The 15,000-nt window shown below is 48.0% G+C and overlaps 1 protein-coding gene across 10 annotated transcripts in view; it reads left to right on the top strand.

Moving 5' to 3' along the window:
- Window positions 1-15,000, top strand: part of wnd (Mitogen-activated protein kinase kinase kinase 13 wallenda) — a 436,263-nt gene that overhangs the window by 103,639 nt on the left and 317,624 nt on the right. Inside the window, exons 1-2 of one of the 10 annotated variants that reach the window (XM_071659715.1) lie at window positions 8,280-8,405; window positions 10,158-10,813. The exons of 5 other annotated variants lie outside the window; for them this stretch is intronic. In XM_071659715.1, the coding sequence (XP_071515816.1) occupies window positions 10,302-10,813 (512 nt within the window). In that variant the 5' untranslated portion in view covers window positions 8,280-8,405; window positions 10,158-10,301. Of the gene's footprint in view, window positions 1-8,279; window positions 8,487-9,887; window positions 10,814-15,000 lie in introns of those variants that run through there. 4 more of the 10 variants (XM_071659714.1, XM_071659716.1, XM_071659717.1 and 1 more) reach the window with 4 other exon arrangements.

The following is a 15,000-nucleotide window of genomic DNA, read 5'->3' on the forward strand; positions in this document are numbered from 1 at the left end:
TTCAGTGAAGATGGCTAATGGGGAGGTGATAACAAGTAGTGGTGATGTGAGAAGGAGATGGAGTGAGTATTTTGAAGGTTAGTTGAATGTGTTTGATGATAGAGTGGCAGATATAGGGTTTTTGGTCGAGGTGGTGTGCAAAGTGAGAGGGTTAGGGAAAATGATTTGGTAAACAGAGAAGAGGTAGTAAAAGCTTTGCGGAAGATGAAAGCTGGCAAGGCAGCGGATTTGGATGGTATTGCAGTGGAATTTTATAAGAAAGGGGGTGACTGTATTGTTGAGTGGTTGGTAAGGTTATTTAATGTATGTATGACTCATGGTGAGGTGTGCCTGAGGATTGGCGGAATGCGTGCATAGTGCCATTGTACAAAGGCATAGGGGATAAGAGTGAGTGCCCAAATTACAGAGGTATAAGTTTGTTGAGTATTCCTGGTAAATTGTATGGGAGGGTATTGATTGAGAGGGTGAAGGCATGTACAGAGCATCAGATTGGGGAAGAGCAGTGTGGTTTCAGCAGTGGTAGAGGAGATGTGGATCAGGTGTTTGCTTTGAAGAATGTATGTGTGAAATACTTAGAAAAGCAAATGGATTTGTATGTAGCATTTATGGATCTGGAGAGGGTATATGATAGAGTTGATAGAGATGCTCTGTGGAAGGTATTAAGAATATATGGTGTGGGAGGCAGGTCGTTAGAGGCAGTGAAAAGTTTTTATCGAGGATGTAAGGCATGTGTACGTGTAGGAAGAGAAGAAAGTGATTAGTTCTGAGTGAATGTAGGTTTGCGGCAGGGGTGTGCGATGTCTCCATGGTTGTTTAATTTGTTTATGGGTGGGGTTGTTAGGGAGGTGAAGGCAAGAGTTTTGGAAAGAGGGGCAAGTATGCAGTCTGTTGTGGATGAGAGAGCTTGGGAAGTGAGTCAGTTGTTGTTCGCTGATGATACAGCGCTGGTGGCTGATTCATGTGAGAAACTGCAGAAGCTGGTGACTGAGTTTGGTAAAGTATGTCGAAGAAGAAAGTTAAGAGTAAATGTGAATAAGAGCAAGGTTATTAGGTACAGTAGGGTTGAGGGTCAAGTCAGTTGGGAGGTAAGTTTGAATGGAGAAAAACTGGAGGAAGTAAAGTTTTAGATATCTGGGAGTGGATCTGGCAGCGGATGGAACCATGGAAGCGGAAGTGAATCATAGGGTGGGGGAGGGGGCGAAAATTCTGGGAGCCTTGAAGAATGTTTGGAAGTCGAGAACATTATCTCGGAGGGCAGGGGTGGGTATGTTTGAAGGAATAATGGTTCCAACAATGTTGTATGGTTGCGAGGCCTGGGCTATGGATAGAGTTGTGCGCAGGAGGGTGTATGTGCTGGAAATGAGATGTTTGAGGATAATATGTGGTGTGAGGTGGTTTGATCGAGTAAATAATGTAAGGGTAAGAGAGATGTGTGGAAATTAAAAGAGTGTGATTGAGAGAGCAGAATAGGTGATTTGAAATGGTTTGGTCACATGGAGAGAATGATTGAGGAAAGATTGACCAAGAGGATATATGTGTCAGAGGTGGAGGGAACGAGAAGTGAGAGACCAAATTGGAGGTGGAAATATATATATATATATATATTATATATATATATTTATTTTATATATATATATATATTATATTATATATATATATATATATATATATATATATATATATATATATATATATATGTTGGAACCACTATTCCTTCAAACATACCCATTTTTGCTTTCCGAGATAATGTTCTCGACTTCCACACATTCTTCAAGGCCCCCAGGATTTTCGCCCCCTCCCCCACCCTATGATCCACTTCCGCTTCCATGGTTCCATCCGCTGCCAGATCCACTCCCAGATATCTAAAACATTTCTCTTCCTCCAGTTTTTCTCCATTCAAACTCACCTCCCAATTGACTTGACCCTCAACCCTACTGTACCTAATAACCTTGCTCTTATTCACACTTACTCTTAACTTTCTTCTTCCACACACTTTTCCAAACTCAGTCACCAGCTTCTGCAGTTTCTCACATGAATCAGCCACCAGCGCTGTATCATCAGCGAACAACAACTGACTCACTTCCCAAGCTCTCTCATCCCCAACAGACTTCATACTTGCCCCTCTTTCCAAAGCTCTTGCATTTACCTCCCTAACAACCCCATCCATAAACAAATTAAACAACCATGGAGACATCACACACCCCTGCCGCAAACCTACATTCACTGAGAACCAATCACTTTCCTCTCTTCCTACACGTACACATGCCTTACATCCTCGATAAAAACTTTTCACTGCTTCTAACAACTTTCCTCCCACACCATATATTCTTAATACCTTCCACAGAGCATCTCTATCAACTCTATCATATGCCTTCTCCAGATCCATAAATGCTACATACAAATCCATTTGCTTTTCTAAGTATTTCTCACATACATTCTTCAAAGCAAACACCTGATCCACACATCCTCTACCACTTCTGAAACCACACTGCTCTTCCCCAATCTGATGCTCTGTACATGCCTTCACCCTCTCAATCAATACCCTCCCATATAATTTACCAGGAATACTCAACAAACTTATACCTCTGTAATTTGAGCACTCACTCTTATCCCCTTTGCCTTTGTACAATGGCACTATGCACGCATTCCGCCAATCCTCAGGCACCTCACCATGAGTCATACATACATTAAATAACCTTACCAACCAGTCAACAATACAGTCACCCCCTTTTTTAATAAATTCCACTGCAATACCATTCAAACCTGCTGCCTTGCCGGCTTTCATCTTCCGCAAAGCTTTCACTACCTCTTCTCTGTTTACCAAATCATTTTCCCTAACCCTCTCACTTTGCACACCACCTCGACCAAAACACCCTATATCTGCCACTCTATCATCAAACACATTCAACTAACCTTCAAAATACTCATTCCATCTCCTTCTCACATCACCACTACTTGTTATCACCTCCCCATTTGCGCCCTTCACTGAAGTTCCCATTTGCTCCCTTGTCTTACGCACTTTATTTACCTCCTTCCAGAACATCTTTTTATTCTCCCTAAAATTTAATGATACTCTCTCACCCCAACTCTCATTTGCCCTTTTTTTCACCTCTTGCACCTTTCTCTTGACCTCCTGTCTCTTTCTTTTATACATCTCCCACTCAATTTCATTTTTTCCCTGCAAAAATCGTCCAAATGCCTCTCTCTTCTCTTTCACTAATACTCTTACTTCTTCATCCCACCACTCACTACCCTTTCTAATCAACCCACCTCCCACTCTTCTCATGTCACAAGCATCTTTTGCGCAATCCATCACTGATTCCCTAAATACATCCCATTCCTCCCCCACTCCTCTTACTTCCATTGTTCTCACCTTTTTCCATTCTGTACTCAGTCTCTCCTGGTACTTCCTCACACAGGTCTCCTTCTCAAGCTCACTTACTCTCACCACCCTCTTCACCCCAACATGGGTATGTTTGAAGGAATAGTGGTTCCAACAATGTTGTATGGTTGCGAGGCGTGGGGTGTGGATAGAGTTGTGCGCAGGAGGATGGATGTGCTGGAAATGAGATGTTTGAGGACAATGTGTGGTGTGAGGTGGTTTGATCGAGTGAGTAACGTAAGGGTAAGAGAGATGTGTGGAAATAAAAAGAGCGTGGTTGAGAGAGCAGAAGAGGGTGTTTTGAAGTGGTTTGGGCACATGGAGAGGATGAGTGAGGAAAGATTGACCAAGAGGATATATGTGTCAAAGGTGGAGGGAACAAGGAGAAGAGGGAGACCAAATTGGAGGTGGAAAGATGGAGTGAAAAAGATTTTGTGTGATCGGGGCCTGAACATGCAGGAGGGTGAAAGGAGGGCAAGGAATAGAGTGAATTGGAGCGATGTGGTATACCGGGGTTGACGTGCTGTCAGTGGATTGAAGCAAGGCATGTGAAGCGTCTGGGGTAAACCATGGAAAGCTGTGTAGGTATGTATATTTGCGTGTGTGGACGTATGTATATACATGTGTATGGGGGGGTGGGTTGGGCCATTTCTTTCGTCTGTTTCCTTGCGCTACCTCGGAAACGCGGGAGACAGCGACAAAGTATAATAAAAAAAAATAAAATATATATATATATATATATATATATATATATATATATATATATATATATATATATATATATATATATATATTTTTTTTTTTTTTTTTTTTTTTTTCATACTATTCGTCATTTCCCGCGTTAGCGTTAAGAACAGAGGATTAAGCCTTTGAGAGAATATCCTCACTTGGCCCCCTTCTCTGTTCCTTCTTTTGGACAACTAAAAACGAGAGAGGAGGATTTCCAGCCCCCCGCTCCCTCCCCATTTAGTCGCCTTCTATGACACGCAGGGAATACGTGGGAAGTATTCTTTCTCCCCTATCCCTAGGGATATATATATATATATATATATATATATATATATATATATATATATATATATATATATATATATATATATATATATATGGAGGAATTCGTGGGGTGTTACAGCGGTAAGAGCAATGTTTTTGTGTGGTGTGAGACGGTGTGTGGAGTGTTGCTTGGTGTAGTATTCACCGTGTGTGTTGTCATCTCCTTGCACGGTCATTTGCACACCTCCAGTGACTTACACACTTCCTCTCCTCCCTCCCTGCAACCCACCACTGACACCTCAGGAGCGCGTCACACGGGTGTGCTGCCAACCATCACCTGTTTACCACACCGCCTCATCAACTCACCTTTGGATCCGCCACAGTTCTGCGTCAGAAGCTCCACACTCCTGCAGTACATGAACATACCTCCGCCACCACTCAGACCTCCGCCTACTCCATCACTAAGACCTCACCACACTTCCTTATTAAATCCTCGTCTGCTTACCTTATGAAGACCCCTAGATGTCTACCTCATTCATGACCCTGCGACTCCCTCAGTAGGCCGATCTAGCCCCATGCTGTCGCTGAGGTCACACGACACGCTCTCCTTCGGACCTCGCGGCACTCCCTCCGTAAGGCCTCCCAACACCTCTTTACTAAGTCTTCTCAACACTCGCGACTTCTTTCACTAAGACCCTCAACAGGGAAAGCCTCTCCTGCACCCATCAGACTTGCCCCTCCTCCCTCAGTTAGTTCTCAAAGCTGCTGTTGTAGCCCCGACTGCCTTCAGTACATCCTGGTTCCTGCTACCGTGAGGAAGTTCTGGCCTCCACCACCGACGTCAGGTCTTCACCTGGGACCCCGCCACTGACGTCAGGAAGACCTGGCCCCCGCCACCGTCAGTAGACCCTCCCCTCCCACCGAACTCAACCATCAACTTCGCCCTTCAACGATTTAAAGAGAAACTGTCGTCTTAATATTGCCCACATCGCTATCTGCTCTCAGGACGAACCAGTCGCCACATCTTTTTAAGTGTGTGTGTGACATCAGTTCTCCGTTAACTGAGGTATATGTGTGAAAGTTCTCCGTTGGCAAAGGTATATGCGTAGAACTTCTCCGTTAAGTGAAATAAATGCGTGGAAGTTCTCTGTTGACTAAGGTATATGCGTGGGAGTTCTCCGTTAAGTGAGATAAACGCGTGGGAGTTCTCCGTTGACTGAGGTAAATGCGTTGTAAGTACTGCGTTAACTGAGTTATACGCATGGGAGTTCTCCGTTAACTGAGAGAAACGCTGTGGTAGTTCTCCGTTAAGTGAGATAAATGCGTGGAAGTTCTCTGTTGACTGAGGTATATGCGTGACATTTCCCACCTGTTAACGGCGACATATCTATGGCAACGCTGTTGATAGCTGAGAAAGATGCGTAGTGTCGCATGGCGGGTTCCCTGTTGGCTGAGATCGACGAGATCTTTACTGAAACAGAGGAGTGAAACTTTGTGAGCTGAGAGGATTCAGATCCTGTTTCTATGAGGCGAACGCGCAAGCAAGAGGATCTGGAAGGTTGAGGAAACGCATTGCCTGTCCCACATCAGCCGTGACGAGCGAGTCGCCAAATTACCATCAGCTGAGACGAATCAATTGCCAAATCTGCAACAGCTGAGACAAATGAGTTGCCAGCTTATCACCTGCTGAGACGAATGAGTTGCCAGCTTATCACCTGCTGAGACGAATGAGTTGCCAGCTTATCACCTGCTGAGACGAATGAGTTGCCAGTTCTTCATCTGATAAGACAAACGAGCTGCTGAGACAAAAGAGATGTCATTATCCCTGAACTTCTCCCATTGGCGAGGTCTTGAGTGAGGAAGGAGGCGGAGGTCTTGGTGACAGGGCAACGCGCGGGAACAGCGAACAGATGACGCTGACCACCACAACACACACACACACACACACACACACACACACACACACACACGTGTGACGCACAACAAGGGGGTTAAGATGGACCGAAGATGTGGTAGCACCTGTGTGGGACCGACCAGGTGAATTAGTGGTCCAACAAGAGACGGAGATGCTAAAGTCCCCTGGCAATACAGTGTGAGAGCTGTGCGTAAAAAGTCAGGATATTTGAAATTGCGATATACGCAGGAAATGAAAAAAGAATCTACGCCAAGATATTCTCATGGAAGATAGATATGCCATGATTGGAGACGCATGACAACACGAAATTCCAACACGAATATGTTTGGTCTGTGGAATAAACCTATCACGGGAGAAGGTACCATTTTTGATGTGCGTGAGGAGCTTCATAAGGTCCGTCATGGTTAGAGATGTAGGTTGGGGGAAGGACAGCCACTATTATAGGCAGATGATCCTGACGGCGGGATCAAATCAAGACGTTTGGTTACGAAGGAGAACTCGATCATGTAGACGAAAACGCCTGGTTGTAATGAAGACGAAATATTGATTCTGGCGAGAACTGGTGTGTGGGAGGTGAAGGCTGGGTATGGCGAGTACAGCACCCTCGCTCTCCATCATAGTCTCATGACTGGTGGGAGAGAGGTCGTGATATCTTAACCCGGCTCTACATTGCAGGCAAGTGAGAAGCGGCGTTGTGTGAGAGGCAGTAATGTGCGCCGGTTGAGGAAAGAAATATTAGTTGTGGTCTATGGTCGCGAGGGAGTAGTAACAGGTTGGAATTTTGGTGCAAGAAACGGACGAAAGACAAGGGTAGGGTTGAGATGTTGGACGTGTGGAGGAGGAACACGCTCGGCGGGGCCCTTGAACACCGCCCCTGACGATAGCGTTAGTAGCGGCGACCGGAGGGGCGACCACTGTGGGTCGATAGGTGGGCGGTGCGCGTGCGTGGGCTAGGCACCAGTCATACGACCCCCTCTCTCACACAACCCCGCCCGCCCGACCGACCGACCGACCCACACTTAATACAATACTTTCTAGCCTGTGTTGTAGCTCTTCACTCTCACTTACACTTGACAGGTCAGAGATATGATGAATCATTTCTTGATTACTTGTTCTTCAAGTCCCCTGTTCATAGGTTACCATCGTCTGGGGCTAACAAAATGTTCTATCTCTAGCTCATGCTCGCCTTGTTATCTGTACGTTAATTGTAGAATAGAACCGGTACCACTGGGTTGAGGAGACTATCTCTTTCACTGAGAAAACCACACATCAGTGATTCAGCAATTCCTTTGCATGTTTAAGAGACCATATGAAATGTGTGTGAGTATACGCCCCAGGAGCACAGCCTCCCGCCTCCCGTGCTCACATGAAGCCACGGCTACGGGTATGAAATAGTCAGCATGAATGTCAAGTACAGAGCTAAGTAGGACAAGCAAAATTCCCATGATTTTCGTGGTTCCCCAGACTTGCAACTCCATCGATTATTTATAAGGACCTGCTCGCTTGAGGCCCCGAGCTCCACTGCTCACCTCTCATATCTAACCGGATCCTTGTCCAATAGTCGGCAGTTTGTGTAGTAGTTAAGGCTCATCAAGGGTTAGTGGAGGTCAGGAAAAAGCTGAGCAGCACTGTAGGTCGGATCGAGAAGGCGTCCAGCAAGGGGCGGCTACCACGCTGCTGGTTCCTGGAATCGGCTGGATCTGGAAGGCTGGGAAATCCCGCCCGCGTATGTTCGTGCGTGTGTGTTGTTGACGTTCGTCCGACTGCTGCCAGTGCGTGGATAGTATTTTTATTTTCATCTTCAAGATGTCGACCATCGTTTATCATACTAATATGACGGAAGGATAGTGTGAGTGTGTGTACAGTGGCCATACAAGACCATAACACTGCCTTCTGGTAGGTTTGATAGCGTTGGTTTATGAGGACGAACTGGCATATCCAGCCTTCCCCTCAGACTGGGTCGGCTCCCCTCGCTCTGGCACACCACTGGAATGGAGCCTGGCGTAGTGTGACCCCAGAGGAGGCCTCGACGCCTCGCCGCTCACACCTGCTCCTGTACACCAACTCTCGTACATTAAGAGGATATGTGTCGTCCTAAAAGGAACCTCAGTTAGTGTACGAAGAAAAATCACTTCTTGTTATAGTGGATATCTATGTCGTCCTGGAACACAGCCAAGGTTAGGCTGCCGTGAAAAGGTTGGTCAAGAAATTGGTGCAAGATGGAGAGCTCCTGGAGGCGTCCACTCCCCCGCCGCCGCCACTACCTGAAAATTATTTGTAGACGAGAGTGAGAGTGAAAGTGGAGATGTAGACTGTTCACTTTAGTAGTGGCGGTGGTGTTAGCGTGTCCATGAGCGGTCTGCGCCTCAAGGTCGACCTCCTGCACTTACTGCAAGGTGTCTCGTGTGGAGGTCCTCCTCGGGCCCCGTGTGTCTGTGGAGGGCTAGGTGTTGTTACGTGATGTGTACCTCAGTGTAACGGTCGTGTGTTCGCTGCAGCCAACACAACAGAAAAAAACGTGATACTGATTTTTTTTTTTCTTGTGAAAGAGAAAGAAAGGTGGGAGGCAGTAGTGTAGTGAGGAGTAGAGAGTTATTTTGTCTTGTTTACTGGAATATCGACACAGGTATTCCCGGACGTTACCTCTTAAAGCTGGTGTGGAGGCCAGTGCTGCAGCCACACTAGCAGGAGGTGTCAGCAAGTGGGGTTTCCCCGTGTCGCGCCTGCACAAACTTAGACCAAGTTTGCATATTGTTCATATTTTCATGTGTGTGTGTGTGTGTGTGTGTGTGTGTGTGTGTGTGTGTGTGTGTGTGTAACATGTGGTTTCACAGGCCCAGAAAATGAAACATGTAAACCTGGTTACATATACCAGAGCCTTGTGACTGAAGCGATTGCCGCTGCGTCAGAATGTTTAATACTTTCTCTATTGTTCATTGATCATCCTATTACATGATAACAAATAGGTTCATTTACCCACCAAGAGAAAGAGGACGTGAGAGAATGAGGAAAAAATGAGCGCCAACACCAGATGTGGCCAGGACTGTGTGAGCGCCAACACCAGATGTGGCCAGGACTGTGTGAGCGCCAACACCAGATGTGGCCAGGACTGTGTGAGCGCCAACACCAGATGTGGCCAGGACTGTGTGAGCGCCAACACCAGATGTGGCCAGGACTGTGTGAGCGCCAACACCAGATGTGGCCAGGACTGTGTGAGCGCCAACACCAGATGTGGCCAGGACTGTGTGAGACTCAAGGCTGACCTGTCTTCCTAAGCCAAGGCAGTCATTCTTCATTGATTAGCAAATTAATATATTGGGACAGTGACGTAGAGCACCGCGCTGGGTGTGTGTGTAGCTTTGAGTGTGTGAACCAGGAGGGCGCATGTCATGTGTATATCTTTAAGTGTGTGAACCAGGACGAAGGGCGCGTGTCAGAGTGTAATACTCGCTCTAGCGCGAGTCTGATCCTGAGCACGAGTGGCGGTAATTACAGCCTCGACCTGTGTTGACTGTGCAGCCGACGAGGGAAGGGAAGAGGGAGGCAGGAAGGAAGGGATAGGAGGTTAGGTGTCGGGGAGAGGAACAGCAGGAGGGTAGACGCCCCGCTGGACGGACCTGGTTTGAAAGTGAGTTGTGTCAGTTTGAATAGACACATGAAGACATGTGGAGGTACGATAGTGGGTGTGGCCTGGGGAAGAAATACAGATGGGGATCCTAGTGAGTGATACTTCGTGTGACAGCGTCATCAGTGTGACACCTTGATTAATGTAACACTTTGATCATTGTGAAGTCTTGGCTGTGATTCCCAGCGAGTTAGCTTAACGTGAATGAAAGCCTCTATGAAGTAAGTAGTGGTCTCTTGCAGGACACATTCCATGTACCGTATATGATATCTAACAGCTGCAGACATGAGCGTGAGTGTAGATTGTGTGAAATCTCCGCAAGTGTAGACCTTTACAACACTTAACGAAGGACCAGGTTGGTTGTACGTACGTATAGTGTGAGGACGATGAAGAACATGTCGGGCAGGTCCAGATGGAAGGAGTGGATCGAGTGTGTGCCCACCTTCTACGTGGCGTCGGAGCCTGGCCCCTCGTGGCGGTACCAGAGTCCCGTCACCACAGCCACCACGGCCGCCGTCACCACAACCTCCCCCGCTGCCTCCACCACAACCATCACTACCCCCTCTGGTGGCACGACGACCACTACACCTACACCACGACAACCACCACCGCCGCCCCTCACCAGCGGCTCGACTGCTGCAGTCAGCCCACCAGCTTGCGTCACCGCCACCCCGACCTACGTCACTACTGCTCCAAGTTACGTCACCACGACCTACGTCACTACTTCTCCAAGTTACGTCACCACGACGTCTGCGTACGTAGCCACGACCCCAGGGTACGTCACAGCCACCTTGGCCTACGTGAACAGTGCCTCAGGTTGCATCATCACCTCACCCACCTACGTCGTCGCCACCCCGAGCTCCAGCGATTACCAACATGTGTCCTACACAACACACAGGTAATGTGTCCTACACAACACACAGGTAATGTGTCGTCCTACACAACACACAGGTAATGTGTCGTCCTACACAACACACAGGTAATGTGTCGTCCTACACAACACACAGGTAATGTGTCCTACACAACACACAGGTAATGTGTCGTCCTACACAACACACAGGTAATGTGTCGTCCTACACAACACACAGGTAATGTGTCGTCCTACACAACACACAGGTAATGTGTCCTACACAACACACAGGTAATGTGTCGTCCTACACAACACACAGGTAATGTGTCGTCCTACACAACACACAGGTAATGTGTCGTCCTACACAACACACAGGTAATGTGTCGTCCTACACAACACACAGGTAATGTGTCGTCCTACACAACACACAGGTAATGTGTCCTACACAACACACAGGTAATGTGTCCTACACAACACACAGGTAATGTGTCCTACACAACACACAGGTAATGTGTCCTACACAACCCACAGGTAATGTGTCGTCCTACACAACACACAGGTAATGCGTCCTACACAACACACAGGTAATGTGTCCTACACAACACACAGGTAATGTGTCGTCCTACACAACACACAGGTAATGTGTCGTCCTACACAACACACAGGTAATGTGTCGTCCTACACAACACACAGGTAATGTGTCGTCCTACACAACACACAGGTCATGTGCCGTCCACACAACACACAGGTAATGTGTCGTCCTACACAACACACAGATAATGTGTCGTCCTACACAACACACAGGTAATGTGTCGTCCTACACAACACACAGGTAATGTGTCGTCCTACACAACACACAGGTAATGTGTCGTCCTACACAACACACAGGTAATGTGTCGTCCTACACAACACACAGGTAATGTGTCGTCCTACACAACACACAGGTAATGTGTCGTCCTACACAACACACAGGTCATGTGTGTCATGTGTCGTCCTACACAACACAAAGGTCATATGTCGACCTACACAAGACACAGGTCATGTTTCGTCCTACACAACACACAGGTAATGTGTCGTCCTACACAACACACAGGTAATGTGTCGTCCTACACAACACACAGGTCATGTGTCGTCCTACACAACACACAGGTAATGTGTCGTCCTACACAACACACAGGTAATGTGTCGTCCTACTCAATACACAGGTAATGTGTCGTCCTACACAACACACAGGTCATGCGTCGTCCTACACAACACACTGGTAATGTGTCGTCCTACACAACACACAGGTAATGTGTCGTCCTACACAACACACTGGTAATGTGTCGTCCTACACAACACACAAGTCATGTGTCGTCCTACACAACACACAGGTCATGTGTCGTCCTACACAACAAACTGGTAATGTGTCGTCCTACACAACACACAGGTCATGTGTCGTCATACACAACACACAGGTCATGTGTCGTCCTACACAACACACAGGTAATGTGTCGTCCTACACAACACACAGGTCATGTGTCGTCCTACACAACACAGTGGTAATGTGTCGTCCTACACAACACACAGGTCATGTGTCGACATACACAACACACAGGTCATGTGTGTCATGTGTCGTCCTACACAACACACAGGTAATGTGTCGTCCTACACAACACACAGGTAATGTGTCCTACACAACACACAGGTAATGTGTCGTCCTACATAACACACTGGTAATGTGTCGTCCTACACAACACAAAGGTCATGTGTCGTCCTACACAACACACTGGTAATGTGTCGTCCTACATAACCCACAGGTCATGTGTCGTCCTACACAACACAGGTCATGTGTCGTCCCACACAACACACAGGTAATGTGTCGTCCTACACAACACACTGGTAATGTGTCGTCCTACATAACACACTGGTAATGTGTCGTCCTACATAACACACTGGTAATGTGTCGTCCTACATAACCCACAGGTCATGTGTCGTCCTACACAACACACAGGTCATGTGTCGTCCTACACAACACACAGGTCATGTGTCGTCCTACATAACACACAGGTCATAATATTGTCGTCCTACACAACACACAGGTCATTTGTCGTCCTACACAACACACAGGTCATGTGTCGTCCTACACAACACACAGGTCATGTGTTGTCCTACATAACACACAGGTCATGTGTCGTCCTACACAACACACAGGTAATGTGTTGTCCTACATAACACACTGGCAATGTGTCGTCCTACACAACACACAGGTCATGTGTCGTCCTATATAACACACAGGTAATGTGTCGTCCTACACAACACACAGGTCATGTGTCGTCCTACACAACACACAGGTCATGTGTCGTCCTACACAACACACAAGTCATGTGTCGTCCTACACAACACACAGGTCATGTTTCGTCCTACACAACACACAGGTCATGTGTCGTCCAACACAACACACAGGTCATGTGTCGTCCTACACAACACACAGGTCATGTGTCGTCCTACACAACACTCAGGTCATGTGTCGTCCTACACAACACACAGGTCATGTGTCGTCCTACACAACACACAGGTCATGTGTCGTCCTATATAACACACAGGTAATGTGTCGTCCTATATAACACACTGGCAACATATTTAGTTTTCCGACGTGGCCATAGAGTCCTCGGTGAGGTCACCAGCAGACGACACGCCCGAACGTTGGAGATCAGCTGGGCGTTGAACAACACGTGACTTATTTTTTCTTTTTCCTTTCCTTTTTTAGTGGGATGGTTAGGGTAAAGGAAGAGAATGTGGGACAGGGGAACGGATAGTTTGAAATGTGTGTGTGTGTGTGTGTGTGTGTGTGTAAACCTTGTATCACAACATTGTAAGCTGTATTAAGGTCCCGCTTGAAGAGCGGACGTGGTGAAGCAGTGGCTTGTGTTGGTGCGTCGGTCACACACACACACACAGTTGTGTATCTTGTGACGCAGACGAGGGCGTTACCTGACACACATGTTGCTGCACCATCTTCCCTCCCCCACCCGCATCACCACCACCTAGTGTGTCGTGCTCCCCTCCTCCTCTACCCATACCCTGTGCGTCGTAACGTCAAGACCAAGGTCACAGGTGGAGGTCAGGTCAAGGTCACAGCTGAAGGTCATGGTACTTTTAGCGTCCTCTCCATAACGTTTGACCATGAGCGAGGCTAATGACGCTACACCGTACGAATGTTACCCACCACCACACACTCTCATGACCCTCCCACACCACCACCACACACTCTCATGACCCTCCCACACCACCACCACACACTCTCATGACCCTCCCACACCACCACCACACTCTCTCATGACCCTCCCACACCACCACCACACTCTCTCATGACCCTCCCACACCACCACCACACTCTCTCATGACCCTCCCACACCACCACCACACACTCTCATGACCCTCCCACACCACCACCACACTCTCTCATGACCCTCCCACACCACCACCACACTCTCTCATGACCCTCCCACACCACCACCACACACTCTCATGACCCTCCCACACCACCACCACACACTCTCATGACCCTCCCACACCACCACCACACTCTCTCATGACCCTCCCACACCACCACCACACTCTCTCATGACCCTCCCACACCACCACCACACTCTCTCATGACCCTCCCACACCACCACCACACTCTCTCATGACCCTCCCACACCACCACCACACTCTCTCATGACCCTCCCACACCACCACCACACTCTCTCATGACCCTCCCACACCACCACCACACTCTCTCATGACCCTCCCACACCACCACCACACTCTCTCATGACCCTCCCACACCACCACCACACTCTCTCATGACCCTCCCACACCACCACCACACTCTCTCATGACCCTCCCACACCACCACCACACTCTCTCATGACCCTCCCACACCACCACCACACTCTCTCATGACCCTCCCACACCACCACCACACTCTCTCATGACCCTCCCACACCACCACCACACTCTCTCATGACCCTCCCACACCACCACCACACTCTCTCATGACCCTCCCACACCACCACCACACTCTCTCATGACCCTCCCACACCACCACCACACACTCTCTCATGACCCTCCCACACCACCACCACACACTCTCATGACCCTCCCACACCACCACCACACTTTCTCATGACCCTCCCACACCACCACACACTCTCATGACCCTCCCACACCACCACCACCACACTCTCTCATGACCCTCCCACACCACC

This window comes from Panulirus ornatus, chromosome 68 (assembly GCF_036320965.1).
Source record: "Panulirus ornatus isolate Po-2019 chromosome 68, ASM3632096v1, whole genome shotgun sequence".
In the NCBI taxonomy this organism is placed as follows: Eukaryota; Metazoa; Arthropoda; class Malacostraca; order Decapoda; family Palinuridae; genus Panulirus; species Panulirus ornatus.